Below are 20,497 nucleotides of genomic sequence, written 5' to 3' on the forward strand. Positions count from 1 at the left end.
AAAAAAAAAAAAAAAAAAAAAAAAAAAAAAAAAAACTGAATTGTAGTGATAGTCTGACAACTAGTAATGTACTGAAATCGATGGAATACCACTTTCAACAAGAGGCTCACAGCTGCCATCCCAGCACTTGGGAGGCAGAAATACCAAGCTCCTCCAATCAAGGCCAGCAAGATCTACAATGAAACCCTATCTCAAAACAAAACACATTTGGGAGGCAGTGGCTTCAAAGAGAGTTAGAGGACAGCCTTCTGTACACATCCAGTTACAAGCTAATATCAAGATCCTGTCTCAAGAAAGCAAAGATATTTGTAATCCAATCAAGAAAATGGGGGCGTATCTTTTAGTTCGTTAAGAGTAGATCTGAGCCCTCTGCATTCCCAAAGTCCATTAAGGATTTCCTTTTTCTAGGTGGTAATCTCTTTCTTGACAATTTTTTTTTTTTCTTTTGAGGCAGAGTCTTCTCGCTCTGTAGCCTGGAACTCACAAAATACTACTGTGCGTTTTATCCAGCCTTTGTTTTAAATCTTGGACTGTTCGTAACAGTTTTCCCATTACTCCTGAGCAATACTACAAGCTAACTTTCGGGCCCTGGTGTCCTTTTTTCCCTTTTTAATCCATCTTCAATGAAAATTACCGACATAGTTCCAACTTAAGGACCCAAACCACATCAACTAGATACGCGATTACGCGTTCACTTTAATTGACAGAGTTCTGGTTCAAAACACCACAGTTCGATACTTATTAACTTTTCAACACGCCTAGCCATCAAATGAAACGGAATGCATTTGACTTTCGGTCTCAATTACAAAACGACACCGAACACAACTCTTGGAGCATTAGCTACACAAAACCTTAACGATCCCACCCCTGCCAAAAGCAGCACCGCCGTAGTTCACCCGGACCCCACCTATTTGAAACATACCCATTTCGCCCTATTCCTATTAGATAAGCCATCCACTTCTCTTACAAGATTAAAGTCTTGGTAAGCATCTAAGCCGGGGGTGCGGGGTGGGTGGGAGTCCTTTGGAGATGCGTACGTACTCTTTCCGCAGTTCCAAATCGGGACTAAAAGGTCAGCTGAGCGCCCTTTACCTCCTCCTGGAGAGTTTCCGTTTACCTAGCTTGCCCTAGAGCCCAGAGAACCAGGGGACAGCTCCCCTCCGCCCCCGGCCGAGGCCTTCCCACCGAGCGGCGGAATTACAAAGGAGGTCCGCGGCCGCCTTTGTCCTGCATCTGGCAGCGGAGCGCCCCCGTCGCCATTGGCTCCTCCGTCCCCCCGGCTCTCCGTCTTATCCCGGGAGTCTGCGTCAGCAGCCCCCTGTTGCCCCGTCAGCCCAGGTAGTCCCTTCGAGCGCACCGGAGGCCACGGTGGGTGGCCGGGCCCGCCGGGCGCCATTTCCACCCGGAGCGGCTCGCCGAGCTCCCCTCCCTCATCCCTACGGGAGAGCTCGCATCTCCCGCTCCCCACCCCCTCCTTCCCGATACTTTCCGCAAGCCGGAGGCGACCAAGTAGCCCGAGCGGGGAAAGGCGGGAAGGCGACCCGGCCGCTACTGGCCCCAAGATGGCGGCAGCCGAGCGGCCCGGGAGAGCGAGCGGCCGGAGCGCGCGGCGACTCCACGTTCCCTCACCCGCTCCCGGGCTCTTCGTCCTTCTCTCGACTCAGTGGTCGGCTCCGCCGGCTCAACCTACCCCCCCTTCTACTTCAGATACCCTGTGGGGTGACTCCGACGCTCGCGGGGGTCGGGTCGCGGGCAGGGACGACGGGCCGGTCCGCGGCTTAGCGCTCTCCACAACGGTTTTTTTTCTTTTCTTTTCTTTTCCCTTTTTCCCCTCAACCGTCTCCCGCGGCGCCAACCGCTCAGGGAGCTGCGCAGCTGAGCTACTGGCGAGGGGGGATGGGAGGGAGCGAGCGAGAAGAAAGGGGCGGGGCGGAGCGCCCAGGCCCGCCGCGCCGCTCTCGCGAGACTTGAGTGACAGCGTGGGCTTGGCGAGGGCGGGGCGAAGCGCACCCGCGCCCTCGGGACCTGCCTAGTTGGGACCCCGGTGGGCCCGGGGTCGTGCGCCGGGGCTGAGGCGGTCTCCGTCGTCTCCTGCTTACCGATCATCCCCTCTGAACCCCCGAGCTCGCGTTTGTCGATCCCCACCACGGGAGCGAGCGCGTGTGTGGCTTCTGAGGAGCCGTGGTGACGCGGGTTGCTAAGTCTCTTTTTTGATCCACTGGGAAGAAATCCCACAAAGGCCCCCCGCGCGGAAGGAGCCACGTGGTTTCTGTTCCCCCCCCAAATCTCCCTCCTCCCCAAAACCGGGGGAAGGCTTTTCCCGTCCACCATGTTTGCATTTTGCAATCAGAAAAAGATGAACGTTGCGCCTGCGAAGATACAAAGTCTCTAAACCCAGCAGGGTTCCCGTCCTAGCCTGGGGTAATCCCCTTTGTTCACCTGCGATGCCAGCCTCGAGGTCTTGATTGGTTCCTATGCCTGTTTCATTCTTCTCTCCATTAAACCCAGTGACAGCTCGGCGGCTCATGGCAGTAGACTTTATCTTAATAGAATTTGGTATTCCAAAAAATTGTGCTTTGCGGGAGACACCTAAAGAAACGCTTGTTGAGGTTCTGTCGTGCTGCCAAGATTGCTCCTGACCCGTTTATGGCCTTTTAAGTTGTAACACAAAATTGCACATGGAAAGTCTGGGAAGGTGGAAGGCCACCCTGGTGTAGGAGATTTAGAAGAGCAAAGCAAGTTAAAGTGGGAACGGACAATGTGAGGGCAAAGAGAAGCCAGGCTGGACAGATTAAGACTAAACGTGGATGGGGTTAGGTTGGAATCACCCTTCAGTGTTCATTCAGAGATTTCTTTGTGCTACAGACACTGGGAAGTCCATTAGGAGTGGAGTGGGCCTGGGTGGTACATTAGCATGGTAGGAGAATGGATTTTATTTATTATGAGATTCTTATTTATGTTTACACTAGAGCCAAGAGGCCAATTACTTTTCTTGAATGGAAACTTCCATTTCACGGCTTTAGTTCATCTTCAAAACTATTTGAAAGTCTTTAGTGCTCTACTGGTTTTATAACCCAAAATATCCCTCAGAGAAAGGGGGGGGTGGGTTTCAGTGTGATGATAATTGCAGACAGGAAAAATCAAAAGATGTTCTAGAAGCTGTCATAGCTCAGGTTTATTAAGGACTTACTGGAATGGCATGGTAAGCAATTCATTGTCTTTGTTCTTGGGTAGCCAAGGATGTCCTTGAACTCCTGACCCTCTGATCTCCATGTTTTCTGTGTTTCCACAGTCTTAAAAAGTGATATTTATTTCACAGATTCGGTCCCTAGTGCCATAAGAGTAAAAATAACTGCACTAGATAGCACTAAACTCTTTCTTGTGGTTACAGTCGTTTTCTGGCTAGACACTTGCTGACACTTGGTTACTGTTCCTTTTAATAGCTGGGGGTTGATTTAGGGCCCAAAGTATGCTCTCTTTTTTTAAAAAAAAGTAACTAGTTTAGCTGGGTGGTGGTGCACACCTTTGATCCCAGTACTCAGGAGACAGAGGCAGTCGGATCTCTGAGTTGGAGGCCAGCCTGGTCTACAGAGTGAGTTCCTGGACAACCAGGGCTGCGAAGAGAAACCCTGTCTCGGGAGTAAAACAAACAAACCAAAAAGTAACTGGCTTATTAGCAGAACCCAAAGCTGAACACTTGAGGTGAACCCTCCCCAGGGCCTTTCTTCTACTGGGTTTAAATTACATGGCTCCTTTCTCGTTCACTCCTTCAACACGATTGGGTAGGTGGAATTCTGTAATCCCTTTCCCTCTTCCCCTGGAATTCAGTCTACTTACCGCCCAAATATATTTGGCTTTCTTTGCATACACTTTGTGTGGCTATGGGTGACAATCCTCAATTCGTTTTGATGGTTCTAATGTATGACTTTTCAGTCAGTGCTGCTGTTTCTTTTGGAAGCATGTCTCTATCATTTCTTTGTGGTGAGTGCTCTTTACCACTGTGACCATTTAGAGGGTCTTGGAATTAGTACATCCAGTCCTCTTGCCTCTTTTATTACAGCAAGTAGGGACGTTTTAGTTTAAAGGAGCATTATACCATGGAAAAGGTGATTTGTATTAGCTTCTTAGTTTACTAATTTTCTTTAAAAAAAAAAATCTGATCCTTCCTCACACAATTGAATCTTGTTGTAAGGCTTGGTGTGATTGGACCCTGCTGTTCCGGTGATGCCTACAGAATTGTTTCCAGATTGATCTCTAAGGAATTGTTTCCATGGAGACAGTTACAACTCAGAGCTCCCAGCTGCTTTCTTCTCCCCTCTCTTTTTTCCTTCTCCCCTCCCCTCCCCCCACCCCCTCTCTCTTTTTCTCTCTCTCTGTCTTTCATGTGCTCTTCTGTTACAATAGAGGTCAGAGGAACCCTGAAGAGGATTTTTGTTACAGTGTATAATGAGAGAAAAGATGAAGCAGGAGAAGGAAACGGAAATGCCCACACCTCCCGGAGGAAAACAATGCAAGGCTCACGTCACCATGCTTTACTCCCTCAGAATAAAGAGGAGAGGAAAATTCCATGCAGGGCCTGCATGAAAATGAAAGAAATTGAGAGTGTGCTCCCTCGGGGGCAGACAGAGCACATTAGCTAAAAACTAGTCTACAGTCGGTGTTCATAGGTCCCTAATGATGCTGCAGAGTATTGCTCACGTGGGACTGTAATCATTTTGCCTGCATGAAAACAAGCCAAGAACAAAGCAACCCACAGCATTGTATTGGGGTTGTGTCTATTCTGTGTTTAAGGGCTTTGGAACAGCAACTCTGACAGGGCTTTGTGAAGGACCCCTTCTTTAGTTTATGACCTAAATATCTGAGGTCTTTAGAAGAGCGACCACCTTCACATGGCCCCCACTGTTTCTCAGGACAAGCCTTTCAGACAAAGATTCTATTTTCAAGAGTTTGCTTAAATTAGTTCCATGGTAACTATGGAAACAAAAAGACCTCATCTAGTATTATACTAAGTAAACAAATGGTAGACTAACAGCAGGACCCAACCCAGTCATTATCCATATTCGAGAGTACCTGTGCTTGTGCATCCATGGAGGACAGCTCACACACAAGCCTCTACCGGTTTGGTTTTTTAACGTGTGTGTGTGTGTGTGTGTGTGTGTGTGTGTGTGTGTGTGTGTGTGTAGTGCAGATGTGAAGGTCAGAGGACAACCTTCATGGGTCAGTTCTCTCTGTTCTACCCTTCTACCATGTGGAGTCTGGGGAATCAAACCCGTGGCATTAGGCTTGGTGGCAAGCGCCTTTACTTGTTGAGCCATCTACTGTCCCCACCATACACTCTTAATGAGACAGGAACTCTCACTGGCCTAGGGTTTGCCTAGGCTCAGTTGGCTGGCCAGCGAGCCCCAAGAGATTCTGCTGTCTCTGCCCCTTTGTCCAGCTTCTTTTACATGGATCAAAATCCTCATGTTTGCAAGGGACCCACCCTTCCTAATGTGCTTTTATCTTCAGGCCCCCTTTCTCTAATTTTTGTAAAGTTCCAAGCGTTGAATTGCTCCGGTGGTCACAGTGGGAGCCAAAGAACCAGGGAAAGTGAATCCCCACAGTGGCCTTTGGAATGTCTAAGTGGGTGACAATGAAGAAGATTGGGCATGGTTAAGAGACCATTTCTTTCAACGCCATTTTATAGTTCTGAGTGTGGGAAGCTGTTTGAGACTCGCTACATAGCCTGGGCTACTCTGAGATCTTCCATTCTTCTGTTTCTATCCACACACAATATTGACAGGTATCTATCACCACACTTAACTTTTAATTTTTTTTTCCTTCAAGATTTAAGTTGTGTATGTGTGAGCGCCTGGGTGAGTTTGTGTGTGTACTCACAAGAGCCCTCAGAGGCCAAAGGGCACTGGATCCCCTGGAGCCGGAGTGACAGGCAGCTGTGAGTCACTTGATAGGGTGCTAGGAACCGAACCCTGGTCCTCTGCAAGGGCAGTGAGCATTCTTCACTGCTGAGGCACCTCCTCGGCCCTGCTTTTATGCCTTTAGTCCTAATTAGGGTTTTACCACTGTGAAGAGAAACCATGACCCAAACGATTCTTTTTTTTTTGGTTTTTCGAGACAGGATTTCTCTGTGTAGCCTTGGCTGTCCTGGAACTCACTCTGTAGACCAGGCTGGCCTCAAACTCAGAAATCCGCCTGTCTCTGGCCCCCAAGTGCTGGGATTAAAGGTATGTGCCACCACCGCCCGGCTGACCCAAGCAATTCTTATAGAGGCAAACATTTAGTCATGGCTGTCTTAGAGGTTCAGAGGTTACCATCATGGCAGGAAGCATGGCAGCATTCAGGCAGACAAGAGCATTCAGGTGCGGGAGAAGGAGCCAAGACGGAGAGAGTTCTGCATCCTGATCTAACTGTAGCCTGGAGAAGCTGACTCTTCTGTACTGGGTGGAGCTTCAGAGCTCACCCCCACAGTGACACACTTCCTCCAACAAGGCCACTCCTCCTAACAGTACCACTCCCTGTGGGCCAAGCATATTCAAACCACCACAAACACAAATACAGTTTTCATGATATAAACACCTATGTTTCTCCATGTAAAATTAGTAATGACGATTAGACTTTGGGGCAGAGACACTTTAATTTTTACCAGAGTCCAGAAAATCATTATATGTGTGTATTGGATGGTTAAACCATGCCAGAAAGTTCTGTAAAGTAGAGCAGGTTGAGACTAGGAGGCTCCACGGGCACACATCTGAGACTCAGGTCACTGCCTGCTCCCTGTCATGTGCCATGTTCCTCATGCAAAAGAGACATGTCCTATGGTCATGTAGGGCCAAGACAGAGCTCTCCATGCTAATGAGGTACCTAAAGGCCCTGAGGGCTTAGTCAATGAGCTCCCCTTCCCAGACAGTCCTCTCTGCAAAAGGTATTTAATCTTGGGTCAGACCCTGAGAAAGGGTTTATGCATCCATTTTCTGCCATGAACAACAATAAACTGTTTAGAATCATGGACTGTCTCTTTCATCAAGATTGGCCATGGAGAGCCATGGAGAAGCCCTCAGGGCCGCAGCTTAATTCTCCCGTAGCCGGCCTCTCTGTGCTCCCAGCTACAACTGCCACTAAGCCTGCCTCTGCCAAGCTAAGGACAATCACCACTGGGACAAGCCAGAGCTGTCCTCAGCCTGCTGGCCGCACTTCCAGAAGACCCACGTGTGATTCCCATAACCATCTGTAACTTCAATTCCAAGAGACCCGATACCTTCTTTGGCCTCCTCGGTCACCAGACATGCATGTGGTGCTTGTAAATTGTGTATCTCAGTGGTAGAGGACCTGCCTAACATGTGTGAACCCTCAGGTCACTCCTGAGCACTGCCAAAGTGAAAAATAACAAGTAAAATCATAAATAAAAGTTACAGTATTGTTATCACAAAAATGAACACATACATTTCCTTCTTACACAAGTATCCAGTTCTCAATAAAAATGGAAATTGTGTCAGGCATGGTTAGGCATGAGAAGGCTCCACCCATGGAACAATATCCCCAGCCTCTAAATAGATAGTGGTAATTGTCATGTGGAGAGTGGAGATGAATGGACAAGGAGAAAGGCTAGGAGAGGACCCAGCAGAGGAGCGCTGAGACAGGAGAGCTGTATTAGGACAGATGCAGGTATGGTGGGACACACCAGTAACGCTCAGGAGGCAGAGGCTGGGAGGTGAAAGGTAAAGGGTAGCCTGAGCTACGTAATGAGTTCCAGGCCATCCTAAGGTACATAATCCTGAGAGACATCTGCTTTTAAAAACAAACCGAACAGCAACACCCCTACCCACCCACCCAAAGAATCTATTGTACAGGGCTGGAGAAATGGCTCGGCCTCTTGCGGAGGACCTGGGTTTGATTCTTGGCACCCACATGGTGGTTTATAACCATCCATAACTCCAGTTCTGGAGGACCTAACACCCTGTTCTCACCTCTGTGGTCATGAGGAGCAAATATGGCACATAGATAGATAGATAGATAGATAGATAGATAGATAGATAGATGATAGATAGTAGGCAAAACACTCATACACAAATAAATTTTTTTAAGTGTCTGCCACCATGGACAACCTCACAATTGCCTGTAAATCCAGCACCAGGGGATTGAGTGTGCACATGCTATACACATGCAGAGACAATCCTGGTTTGCTTTCTATTGCTATGATTAAAAACCATGACCAGAGGCAGGCAGATTTCTGAGTTCGAAGCCAGCCTGGTCTACAGAGTGAGTTCCAGGACAGCCAAGGCTATACAGAGAAACCCCGTCTTGAAAAAACAAAAAAACAATGACCAAAAGCAAAGGAAAGGATTAACTTGCCTTACACATCTTATCACAGTTCATCACTGAGGGAAGCCAAAACAAGAACTCAAGCAAAGCAGGGAGGCAGAAACCTAAGCAGAGCCTGGAAGAAGTCGACTCCTAATGATCCCCTGAAACTGGCATTACAGACAGTTGTGAGCAGCCAATTCTCCAGTCCCCTTGAATTGCTCCGTAGTACTTACTTCCTTGGTGACCTCTGCTTTCTTGAACCACCCAGAACCACCTGCCCAGAGGTAGCCCCGCCCACAGTGGGCTGGGACCTCCCACATCAGTCATTAGTCAAGACAATGTCCTCCAGGCCTGCCTACAGCCCAATTTGTTGGAGGCATTTTCTCAATTGACTTTCCCTTTTCCCAGATGACTCTAGCTTGTGTCAAGTTGGTAAAAAACTAAACAGTTAACAGACATTGACACATATACATTAATAAAAATAAATCTTAAAACAACAACAAAACAAACTAGAAAGTAGGCATCAAAATCTCCAGTTATTATTCTTGGGCTGTCTATTTCCTTTAGTTCTGTCTGTTTTGCACTTTATGCTTTGTTAATAAGTATTTATTTTTGTCATATCTTCATCATTGTCTTAGGGTTTCTATTCCTGTGCAAAACATGACTAAGAATGAAGTTGTGGAGCCAGGCGGTGGTGGCGCACGCCTTTAATCCCAGCACTTGGGAGGCAGAGGCAGGCGGATTTCTGAGTTCGAGGCCAGCCTGGTCTACAGAGTGAGTTCCAGGACAGCCAGGGCTACACAGAGAAACCCTGTCTCGAAAAACCAAAAAAAAAAAAAAAAAAAAAAAGAATGAAGTTGTGAAGGAAAGGGTTTATTCAGCTTATACTTCCACATTGCTGTTCATCACCAAAGGAAGTCAGGACTGGAATTCAAGCAGGTCAGGAAGCAGGAGCTGATGCAGAGGCCATGGAGGGATGTTACTTACTGGCTTGCTTCACCTGGCTTGTTCAACTTGCTTTCTTAATAGAACCCAGGACTACCAGCCCAGGGATGGCACCACCCACAATGGGTCCTCCCACCCTTGATCACTAATTGAGAAAATGCCTTACACCTGGATCTCATGGAGGCATTTCCTCAAGGGAGGCTCCTTTCTCTGAGATAACTCCAGCTTGTGTCAAGTTGACACACAGAACCAGCCTGTACAACTGACCCCTTGTCAACTTGACACACAAACACATCACTATTAAGCCTCAACCCTTACTTTCTTATTCATCCTCCAAATCTAAATAACTTTAAACGTCCCACAGTATCTACAGATTCTTACACATTAAGCTTTTAATCCCTTTAAAATGTCTAATCTCTTAAAATTCATAGTCTTTTTACAATTCAAAGTCTCTTAACTGTGGGCTCCACTAAAATACTTTTTTCCTTCAAGAGGGAGAAATATCAGTACACAATCACAATCAAAAACAAAATCAAACTCTAACCGTCTAATGTCTGGGATCCAACTCACGATCTTCTGGGCTCCTCCAAAGGCTTGGGTCATTTCTCCAGCTCTGACCTTTGTAGTCACACCGCTGTTTTCTCGGCTCCAGCTGCCTGTATGCCACTGCTGCTGCTACTGCTGTTCTTGGTGGTCATCTCATGGTGCTGTCATCTCCAAAACACTGCTGTCTTCTGCTGCAACTGGGCTTCACCAATAGCCTCTCATAGGCTCTCTTCATGGTGCCAAGCCTCAACTCCTTTGCACGACCCCTTCAGTCCTGAGTCATCAATTGCAACTGAGGCTGCACCTTCACCAATGGCCTTCACTGGCCTCTCACAGTGCCAAGCCTCAGCTGCTCTTCATGACCCCTTCATGCCTTCAAAACTAGTACCACCTGGGTGACTCTTACACATTACCAAGTCCACCTTGGCTATCTCTGGAACACAGCTTCTTTGTGCTCTCAGAAAACACTTCTCAGAAGATTTCTCTTCTTCTTTTTTAACTTTTATTTTTTTAAAGATTTATTTATTTTTTATTTATATGAGTACACTGCAGCTGTCCTCAGACACACACTAGAAGAGGGCATCGGATCCCATTACAGATGTTTGTGAGCCACCATGTGAGTGCTGGGAATTGAACTCAGGACTTCTGGCAGAGCAGTCAGTGCTCTTAACTGCTGAGCCATCTCTCCAGCCCACTGGTCTCTTCTTAATCACCACTAATTTCTTAGCTCCAGCTATCAGCATCAATTGTCCCAGGAATGCAAAGGTTTTGCTTTAGTAGTTCTGCTATCTTGTTAATCACAGCTGATTTTACAGCCCCAGCTAACCAAAACCACAGCCTCTTCACAATCAAAACAGCAATGGCCCTGATAAGAGTCTTTAATCTTCCCTCTGAAATTTCACAAGCCAGATCTCCATCTTCTGCACTGTTCTCAACATTATCTTCCAAGCTCCTATAGAACATCCCTCAGAGCTCTTAACATCCCAATGGTTCTTCTAGTCCAAGGTTCCAAAGTCCTTCCACAGTCCTCCCCAAAACATGGTCAGGTTGTCACCGGAATACCCCACTATGCTGATACTAATTTGTCTTAGTCAGGGTTTATATTCCTGCACATACATCATGACCAGGAAGCAAGTTGGGGAGGAAAGGGTTTATTGAGCTTACACTTCCACACTGCTGTTCATCACCAAAGGAAGTCAGGACTGGAACACAAGCAGGTCAGGAAGCAGGAGCTGATGCAGAGGCCATGGAGGGATGTTACTTACTGGCTTGCTTCTCCTGGCTTGTTCAACTTGCTTTCTTATAGAACCCAAGACTACCAGCCCAGGGATGGCACCACCCACAATGGGCCCTCCCACCCTTGATCACTAATTGAGAAAATGCCTTACAGCTGGATCTCATGGAGGCATTTCCTCAAGGGAGGCTCCTTTCTCTGAGATAACTCCAGCTTGTATCAAGTTGACACAAAACCAGGCAGTACAATCACATATTGATCCTTTTATTATAACATGTCCTTTGTTTCTAGTAATAACTTTAGTCTTAAAACCTATTACATAATGGGCTGGAAAGATGGCTCAATGGTCAAGGCTTCTCTCTGCTTTCCCAGCAGACCTGGGTTCAATTCCTTTCACCTACATGGTGGCTCGCAAGATAAAATGTAATTCTAGTAACAAGGGAACTGATGCCTTCTCTGTCTCTTTAGGCACCAGGCACGTATTTGGTACACAGACATACATGCAGGCAAAGTGTCCGTTTAGATAATTTTTTTTTTTTGAGACAGGGTTTCTCTGTGTAGCCCTGGCTGTCCTGGAACTCACTCTGTAGACCAGGCTGGCCTCGAACTCAGAAATCCGCCTGCCTCTGCCTCCCAAGTGCTGGGATTAAAGGCGTGCGCCACCACTGCCCGGCTAGATAAAATTTTTGAAAATTAAATCTATTATATAGTCACTGTGACTGATGTGTTCTCTCTTTCTCTCAGCCCTCCCCTGCCGCTGTTGCTTTAGTACCTCTACCTCCATGAATCTCTTTGTGCAGACTAAGATACTGAGGATGTCTGAGACACTTCCCAGCAGCAGCAGATTTCTTTACCATGTGCCTCAGCAGACTCCCTAGGAAGTGCCACAGCCTGTCGCAAGCTTTCGGGTAGTGATCATGAGTACATTCTATTATTTGCAGTCAGATTCCAAATACGGTCAATATCAGACTATTTTCCCAAACTCAGCTCTCCTTTCTGCCGATTCCCTCTCTGACGGTTTCTCTTCAATTCATGTCTCCTCTCTGCTGATGACGTGGTTGTTGTTGAAGGAGAGGCTTGCAGTCATGGTGGGCCTAGGCCTTTAATCCCCGCACTTGGGAGGCAGAGGTAGGTAGATCTGTGAGTTCCAATCCAGCCCAGTCTATAGAGTGAGTTCTAGGCTAGGTAAAACTACACAATAAGACCCTATCTCAATACAAAACAAACAACAGCAAACGTTTTGGAACCACTGTGTCCTCCAGCCTCTGCTGCAGAGATCAGAGAGCATGACGGGAAATACCTTCAACAGCATAAGTCAGATGAATGGTGGAAACTTTGTCTTAGCTTCTGAAGCTTAGGTGTTTGTTGTCTGTTTGTTTTGTTTTCATGATCCTCCCTATCTCTTCTCCCCCTTTTGAACTGAAAATAAATTTATTTTTTCTATCCTGATCTTGTTTTCCTTCCCTTACTTTCCACGTCTTCCTCACCTCCCTACCCCATCCACACCCTATTTCTCTCTTTATTTCAAAAACAAAGAGGCAAAAACAAGAACAAAAAACAAAACAATAAGAACAACAAAAACCCTCATAAAACAAAGAAGCACACACATGTATGTACTTGTGTGCGCGCATGTGTACACACACACCATAAAAACACAAAATCAGACATCACCATTTACAAGTAAAAGACCAGTAAGTTTAAAAAAAACCCACCAAAGCAATATTAGACAAAAACAATCTTCAGAAACTCCCTTGAGTTCACTTTCTGTTGACCATCTACTGCTGGACATGGGGCATGCCCATAAATGTGGTTTGTATACCCACCCGGTGAGACTCTGTTGGAGAAAACTACGTTTTTCTTTGCAAGTGGTTATTATTTGGAAATACCTTCTCGGTTAGGGATGGGTGCTTGTGTCCACCTTTCATCTTGGCACTGCAACCCCCATCTGGCTTGGTCCTGTAGAGGCCCCGTGCTTGCATGAACTCTCTGTGTGTCCGTATGCGTGCCAATCTTACTGTGTCTAGAAGACTCTCTTTCCTAGGTGTCCTCCATCCCCTCTGGCTCTTATAATCTTTCTATCTCCTCTTCTGAATAATGTATGGAGCGCCAAGGAGAGGGGTTTGATGGGGACACCTCATCCAGGACCGAGTGTTTCAAAGCCACTCACTTGGTGCACATTGTCCACTGTGGACCTCTGTATTTGTCCCCAATCTCCTGCAGGAGGGAACTTCTCTGATGGTGACTGAATGAGACACTGATCTATGGGTATAGCAGAACGTCACTTGGAGTCATTTCATTGCGAGGTTCCTTAAGCAGAGCGACAGTATTTGGCTTTCCCCAAGTCCATGACTTATCTAACCTAAGGTCTCTGGCCATCTGCGCAGTGTTGGGAATGGCTTCCATCTCATGGAATGGGGTCATGACTCCAATCAGATAGTGGTTGGTCACTCCCACGGTGTGTGTGCCACCATTGTGCTCATGTGTCGTGCAGGCAGGTCACCACTGTGGATAGAATGTTTTCTATCTGGTTTGGTGGTTACCTTTCTCCTCTGGTAGTGTGGAGAGTGCATACCTGCCAATGTCATCAACACTAGTTAGTAGGGGTTGGGCTCTGGCTAGGCACCAGTTCAACTTCAAGAAAACATAAGTGTTGTCTTCTGCAGTAGGGCCTTGCCATCCGTTTGTGGAGAGCAATACCCTGAGTGGTTGGGGGGTTTCTGTGGGGCCCCTTTGGCCAACAAGTCAACTAGGTGTAACCCATTCCTGGCCCTGGAGGTCTGACTTAGTGGTGAAAGACGTCTGGTTGAGGCCTCCCCTGATATTTGATGAGTCTGTTTAGAGTCCTTTCATATCTGTATATATTTCAAGAAGCTTCTGCTGTAGTAAGTTTCCAAATGGCCCTTAATGTTAACTGTCCCCTGACTCTCTCTACTACCACTCCTGTTCTGATCTCTCCCTGTCTTTCATAACTATAAAGCCTTTTCCTTTTCCTTGGGAGACCCTGCCCTTTGCCCTAGTTTCCTCCTTTATACCTAACCTCTGTGATTATACAGATTGTGGTATGCCTGTCAAAAGCTTAAAGGCTAATAATGCCCACATATAAGGAAATACATATATTTGTCTCTTTGGTTCTGGATTACCTCGTTCGGGGTAATGTTTTTCTGGCTCCACCCAATTATCTTTAAATTTCATGACTGTTTAAAAAAAAACAGCTGAATAATATTCCATTGTATACATGTACCACTGTTTATCATCTGTTCATCAGTTGATGGACAGCTAGGCTGTTTCCAATTTCTGGCTATGATGAATAGCCAGCAGTGAACATGAATGAGCAAGCATCTCTGTTGCGGGGTGTAGAGCCCTTTTGCTAGGTGCCCAAGAGTGGTCAAGCTGGATCTTGAGGTAGATCTATTCCCAGCTTCCTGAGGAACTGCCACACTGGTTACCATTGTGACTGTTCGAGTTTGTACCCCCACAGCAATGGATGAGTGTTCCTCTTACTCCACACCCTCAGCAGCATGAGCTGTCATTTGTCTTATTGATTTTAGCTCTTAGCCATTTTGACCTCTCTAAGATTTGAAATCTCAAAGAAGTTTTAATTGGCAATTCCCTGATGACTAAGGATGTTTCTTTAAGTGTTTCTTAGACACTTTTTCCTCTTTTGAGAACTGTTTAGTTCTGTACCCCATTTTCTAAAAGTATGTTTTAAGATTTATTTATTTTATTTGTATAAGTATACTGCAGTTGTCTTAAGACACACAGGAAGAGGGCATCAGATTGCATTAGAGATGGTTGTGAGCCACCATATGGTTGCTGGGAATTGAACTCAGGACCTCTGGCAGAGCAGTCAGTGCTCTTAACCACTGTGCCATCTCTCTAGCCCTCTGTACCCTGTTTTTAATTGGGTTATTTGTTTTTTTGACCTTAATATCCACACACACACCCATTTTTCCAGACATAGTTTCTCTGTGTAGCCTTGGCCATCCTGGAACTTTCTCTGTAGACCAGGTTGGCTTTGAACTCACAGAGATCTGACTGCCTCTACCTTCCAATTGCTGGGATTAAAGTCATGCACCATCACTGACTAGCTACCTTTACCCATTACAGGAGTGGGTAGGAGGTTGGAATAAAAGCTCCGCCCTCAAGTGCATGCTTTCTCTTTCCCTGGCTGTTACACCCTGAGCTGTTCTTCTCCACCATGCCTTTGACCCACGTGGTACTGGAACCCTCTGAGAAGGAGCCAACAGAAACCTTCCAAGCTAAAGTTGTTCTGCCCAGTTACTTTGTTACAACATGAGAAGTTAACAGGAACTTTCCTGACTTTATGTTTGCAGAAAGTCTCTAGGCAACTAAAGTAACCACTTTAGGCCGTCTTGGGTGTTCCTGCTTGTGGCTTTAGATTAGATTCAGGGCTGTCTACTTGTGCATTGCTTTCTAGAATCCCAGGAACACACCAGAGCTTTTCTTCTTTCTTTTTTCAGTGGTAACCCCCTTTCAGGGTTGGAAAAACTGCTCAGGAGTTAAAAAGCATTTTCTGGTTTTTGTTTGTTTTGTTTTGTTGTTCTGTTGTTTATTTTTGTTATTGTTCTGAGACAGGGTTCCTCTATGTAGCCCTGGTTGTCCTAGAACTTTCTATGTAAACTAGGCTGGCCCCAAACTCACAGAGATGCACCTGCCTCTGCCTCCTCTGTGCTGGGATCAAAGATGTGCGCCATCACGTCTGGTCGTATTTGCTGATCTGGCAGAGTGCTTGGGGTCAGGTCTCCGTACCCATGCCAGGCAGCTCAGAAACCCCTGTGACTCCATCTCCAGGGGATCCAGCGTCCTCTTTTTGCCTTTTATAGATGCACACGTGCACACACATTAAAAAAAAAAAAACCTTGAAAATAGACACATCGCAGCGTCTCTTGTCATGCTGCTTCTTACAAATGTTTGCTTAAAGCCAATTATTTGCCTCAGTAACTTGCCTACAGCTCAGGCAGAAGTCATGTTACGAAACAGTTGGTTGACTGTTTTTGACAAACAATTCTGGAGAAAAAAGCTGTTCTTACTATGTAAACCAAATTAAGTTACTTGAAAATCCCTTTGCTACCGGGGTCTACTAGAATAGCAGAGAAGCCAAGCCATAATTCATTGTGGACATATCTTATCCTTTTGGGAGCTGTCAGATTCTTCCAGAATGATGATGGTCTCTTCCTCTTCCTCTTCCTCCTCCTCCTCCTCCTCCTTTTCTCCTCCTCTTCTTTCTCCTCCTCCTCTTCCTCCTCCTCCTCTTCCTCCTCCTCCTTTCTTTTCCTTCTTCTCTTCCTCCTCCTTCTCCTCCTCTTCTTCCTCCTTCTCTTCTTCTTCCTCCCCCTCCTCTCTCCTCCCTCCCCTCTTTCTCAGTTTTGTTGGTTTTTCAGAGAGGGTATCATTCTGTAGTTCAGGCTATCCTGGAACTCATTATGTAGATCTGATTGGCCTTGAACATATGGTGAGCCTTCTCTGGCTCTTAGGTGCTACTATTGCAGACACAAGTTACTAAGTTCAGGTTGGTTTTTTTTTGAGGCAGGTTCTCATGTAGACCAGGCTGACTCCAACTCACTCCATAGCTAGCAGTGACCTGTCTGTGGTATTTCATTATTTCATTATGGCATCTGGAGCTGACTAACACGGATCTGTTCCTTTTGGAGGTTTGGGGGATGGGAGGTGACGATTTGCCCTTGGCCTTTTCTACCTCTTATAGCTTACCCATGTTTCTTAGTTTCTGCTGCTTTCCTTCATCTTGAAGCCAGAAGAATAGCATCTTCAAACCTCTCTAATTTGGAATATATGTACATATATTATATGTATATATAATACATATGCATATATTCCAAATATATATATTGCATTATTCAGGGTTCTTTAGAGGTACAGAACTGATAGAATCAGTGAATAATATGAATAATATACATAAAGGATGTTTATCAGAAAGGTTTACAGGCTGTGGTTTAGCTAATCCAACAATGGTTGGCTAAAAATGGAGTGTCCAAGAATCCAGAAGTTGTTCAGTCCACTAGGCTGGAAGTCTCAACTGGTCTTCAATATATATGTCAGAATCCTGAAGAAGTCGGCTCTTATGCTAATGGGGGGTGGAGTTGCTAGGTAGAGTAAGAACAGGCAGGCAAGGAAAGCAAGCTTCCTTCTTCCATGTCTTTTCCATAGGCTGCCAGCAGAAGTGTGGCCCAGATTAAAGGTGGATCGTGCAAAAGAGCTGGAGGTGGGTCTTCCCACTTCAAATGATTTAATTAAGAAAAAAAAAATCTGGGGTGCATGATGTGAAACTTTTTTTTTTAAGACAGTGTCTCTCTAGAACTTGCTATGTAGACCAGGGTGGCCTCAAATATATATATATTATGTAAATGAAACATTATATATTACGTTCATGTACACAAACATTTATGTTTTTAACCTGGGTTTGCTAATCCAGAATAATCCATTGATTGAATCTAATTCCCTCTCACTAGTAACAAAACATGCTGATGGGTTCCTGGGAGATACAATGTGGACAACTTTGGAGAATCATTATTCTGGCTGTTTTTGTGCTAACAGTGGCTTTGAACTGTGAGACTTGTACTCTGTATTAGGCGAGAAGTGTAGAGGTAGGGGCACTTGCAGGGCATCCAGCAGGTTAACTACAGCATCAGAAAGCACACCCTTTCCCCCATAGCTAGTCTCTAAGCTTTCTAGCTCCTTGCTTATCACGGTGCAATGACCAGGCATTTCTAGCATCAAATTCAGAAAAGGGAAAGGATGGGCAGCCTATTCTCCCAGCTCTGTTCCTGTTAATCAGAGAGCAAAACTCTCTCCCCCAGAATCTTTGTAACCATCTTTCTCTAGTTGAGACTTGTCGCCATCTGGCTGTAGGAAATCTTAAGACAAAGGGAATGAAACTGTCCTGACAAGATGTCCTGGGCATCCCTGAGCTAAAACACAACCCAAGTGCTTTAAGGAAGAGAAGCTGACACCGGTTATGCTGTGAGTGGAGGGCTGGCGACATCTTATTGAATAGTGAAAGACAGCTTATTAGGTAGACCCTTTGAGACCTAAGCCTTTAAAAGAACTCTCTTGTTGGTTTGAGAAGCAATACAGCATTTCTAGGAATCTTTAAAAAACAAGCACTGAAGGGCAGGATTGTATTCTTATGTAATGAATTTAATTAAAAACACATTTAAAGTCAGAGCTGGGTACGGCAGTATACTACAAGGCAGAGGACTTACTTGACCCTGATCGTCTCGGGCTAGGGGGTGCAGCCTGATGAGGAAATTGTCCCCCACAACTCTTAGAAAAAATCGGGAACTTTGGGAGTTGTAAACTTTTGCTTAGTATGATAGAGTCCCTGTTTCTTTGGGAGAGTTTTTGTTGTTGTTGTTTGTTTTTGTTCTTTTGCAGGGTAGGGGCTTCAATACAGGGTTTCTCTGTAACCCCAGCTGTCCTGGAACTCACTGTGTAGACCAGGCTGGCCTCAAACTCACAGCGGATCTGCCTGCCTCTGCCTTCTCAGTGCTGGGATTAAAGGCATGCATGACACATCTGGCTGAGTCCCTAGTTTTAATCCTCAACACACACACACACACACACACACCATGCTTTTAATCCTCTACACAGACACACACACACCATGTCTGTGTAGGAAGACTGCAAGACATGTACCTCTCCGATGTCTCATAATATTATTAAAGTCATGGCCACAGCAAGTGTCAGCTACTCTAGGACAGTGGGTGATTATGTGTTGGGGTTGAGGGGTGAATAGCTCAAAGGTTAAAACTGTTTCATTCAGCTAGTATTTTAAAACAAATTAAATGCAGAGGCTTTGAAAAGTAGGGGTGCACACATCTTGAGGTGCAAAGTATGTTGGAGTAATCGTTTGATTTTGTATCTGAGAACTATTAACTATGTCTACACGGAGTAAAACATTAACTTTTTTTTAGTTCTTAACAACAGGAAGTGAAGCAGGCTCGCAGCAGGCCAGGGAGCTCCAGGACAGCCAGCGAGGAAAATGAAGCTCCCAATCTTCATAGCAGATGCGTTCACAGCGACAGCTTTCCGGGGCAATCCTGCTGCAGTCTGCCTGCTGGAGAGCGTGAGTACGCGGTTCTCAAGGGCCCATGTCTGAAAGTCCAGATGTGTGTAGAGCCCTTGACATCTGTAAAAGAAATGAGACCGTCCTGTGTGTTTACCACTTTGCCTGGTGTTCTGTGTCACGTTGCTGATGGCCATGACGTCAGGTTAGGAGAGGAATGGCTGTACGTAGATAGAGTCAGACCCACAGAGACTCCCAGGCAGGGGACCCAGCAGCAGCTGAGAGTGGGGGCTCATGCCTGTAACTCTGGTGTTCCAAAGGAGAAGGCAGGAGATCATGAGTCTGAGGCCAGCCTGGGCTATATATATATATAGCAAGTCGTAGGCCAACCTGAGCTGTATATAGAACAATATCACAAAAAAGTAATAAACAGTCAAATATTTTATAAAAGAATGACTGGTGTTCCCTTTCAGAATTAGGTTTTTGTTTAGTTAGCATCAAAATCTAAGCATAAAATTATAGAAATTCAGGGGCTGGAGAGATGGCTCAGTGGTTAAGAACACTGACTGTTCTTTCAGTGGTCCTGAATTCAATTCCCAGAAACTACATGGTGGCTCACAACCATCTGTAATGGGATCCGATGCCCTTTTCTGGTGTGTCTAAAGACAGCTACAGTGTACTTTCGAGACAGGGCTTCTCTGTGTAGTTCTGGCTGTCCTGGAACTCACTCTGTAGACCAGGGTGGCCTCGAACTCAGAAATCTGCCTGCCTCTGCCTCCCAAGTGCTGGGATTAAAGGCGTGCGCCACCACCGCCCGGTTAAATAATTCTTAAAAAATAATCACAGAAGTTCTGTGGGTAGGCATCATTTGGCAACTCCTGGGGCTTCTCATCAGGAGTAGGTGAGGCAGTCTCCACTGTGTTACTCTGACTGGCTATGGCTGGCTATGACTCCCTATGGATCCCAGGCTCTCCTCAAATTCCACCTGTCTCGTCGTTCTGAGTCTGGGATTACAGGGTTCATTATCACACCCAGCTTCAGCCTCATCTATACCTCGGGAAAGTAGATATTCTCCTCAGTGTCCTGCAAGAAGACTCAGCAGGTAAGGGTGCTTGCTGCCAAACCTGAGGACCTGAGTTCAGTCCCCGTGACTCACATGGTGACTGGAGAGAGCTGACTTTTGCAAGCTGTCCTTTGGCTTCACACACGCACCATGGGGCCAGTGAGATGGCTCAGTGAGTAAGGGAGCCTGCTGCTAAATCTAACGACCTGATTAGATCTCCAGGTTCCACATGGTGGCAGGAAAGAACAGAGTGCCTGCAAGTGTTCTCTGACTTCTGTGCAAGAGCACAAAACACACACACACGCATACACACACACACACACACACACACACACACACAGAGGGAGGGAGGAAGGGAGGGAGG

At 46.0% G+C, this 20,497-nt stretch overlaps 2 protein-coding genes across 4 annotated transcripts in view; one reads left to right on the forward strand and one right to left on the reverse strand.

Moving 5' to 3' along the window:
* Positions 1–1,892, reverse strand: part of Hnrnph3 (heterogeneous nuclear ribonucleoprotein H3) — an 8,165-nt gene extending 6,273 nt beyond the window's left edge. Inside the window, exon 1 of one of the 3 annotated variants that reach the window (XM_028776801.1) lies at positions 1,712–1,892. The gene's annotated coding sequence lies outside the window, so the exon portion shown is untranslated. Of the gene's footprint in view, positions 1–1,629; positions 1,660–1,690 lie in introns of those variants that run through there. The other 2 variants (XM_028776802.1, XM_028776803.1) reach the window with 2 other exon arrangements.
* Positions 1,893–18,999: 17,107 nt separating this feature from the next.
* Positions 19,000–20,497, forward strand: part of LOC114628871 (phenazine biosynthesis-like domain-containing protein 2) — a 21,835-nt gene continuing 20,337 nt past the window's right edge. The window contains exon 1 of the mRNA XM_028776838.1: positions 19,000–19,130. Coding sequence (XP_028632671.1) covers positions 19,047–19,130 — 84 coding nt within the window. The 5' untranslated portion in view covers positions 19,000–19,046. The remainder of the gene's footprint in view (positions 19,131–20,497) is intronic.

Source organism: Grammomys surdaster, unplaced genomic scaffold (assembly GCF_004785775.1).
Source record: "Grammomys surdaster isolate TR1022 unplaced genomic scaffold, NIH_TR_1.0 273, whole genome shotgun sequence".
NCBI classification, from domain to species: domain Eukaryota; kingdom Metazoa; phylum Chordata; class Mammalia; order Rodentia; family Muridae; genus Grammomys; species Grammomys surdaster.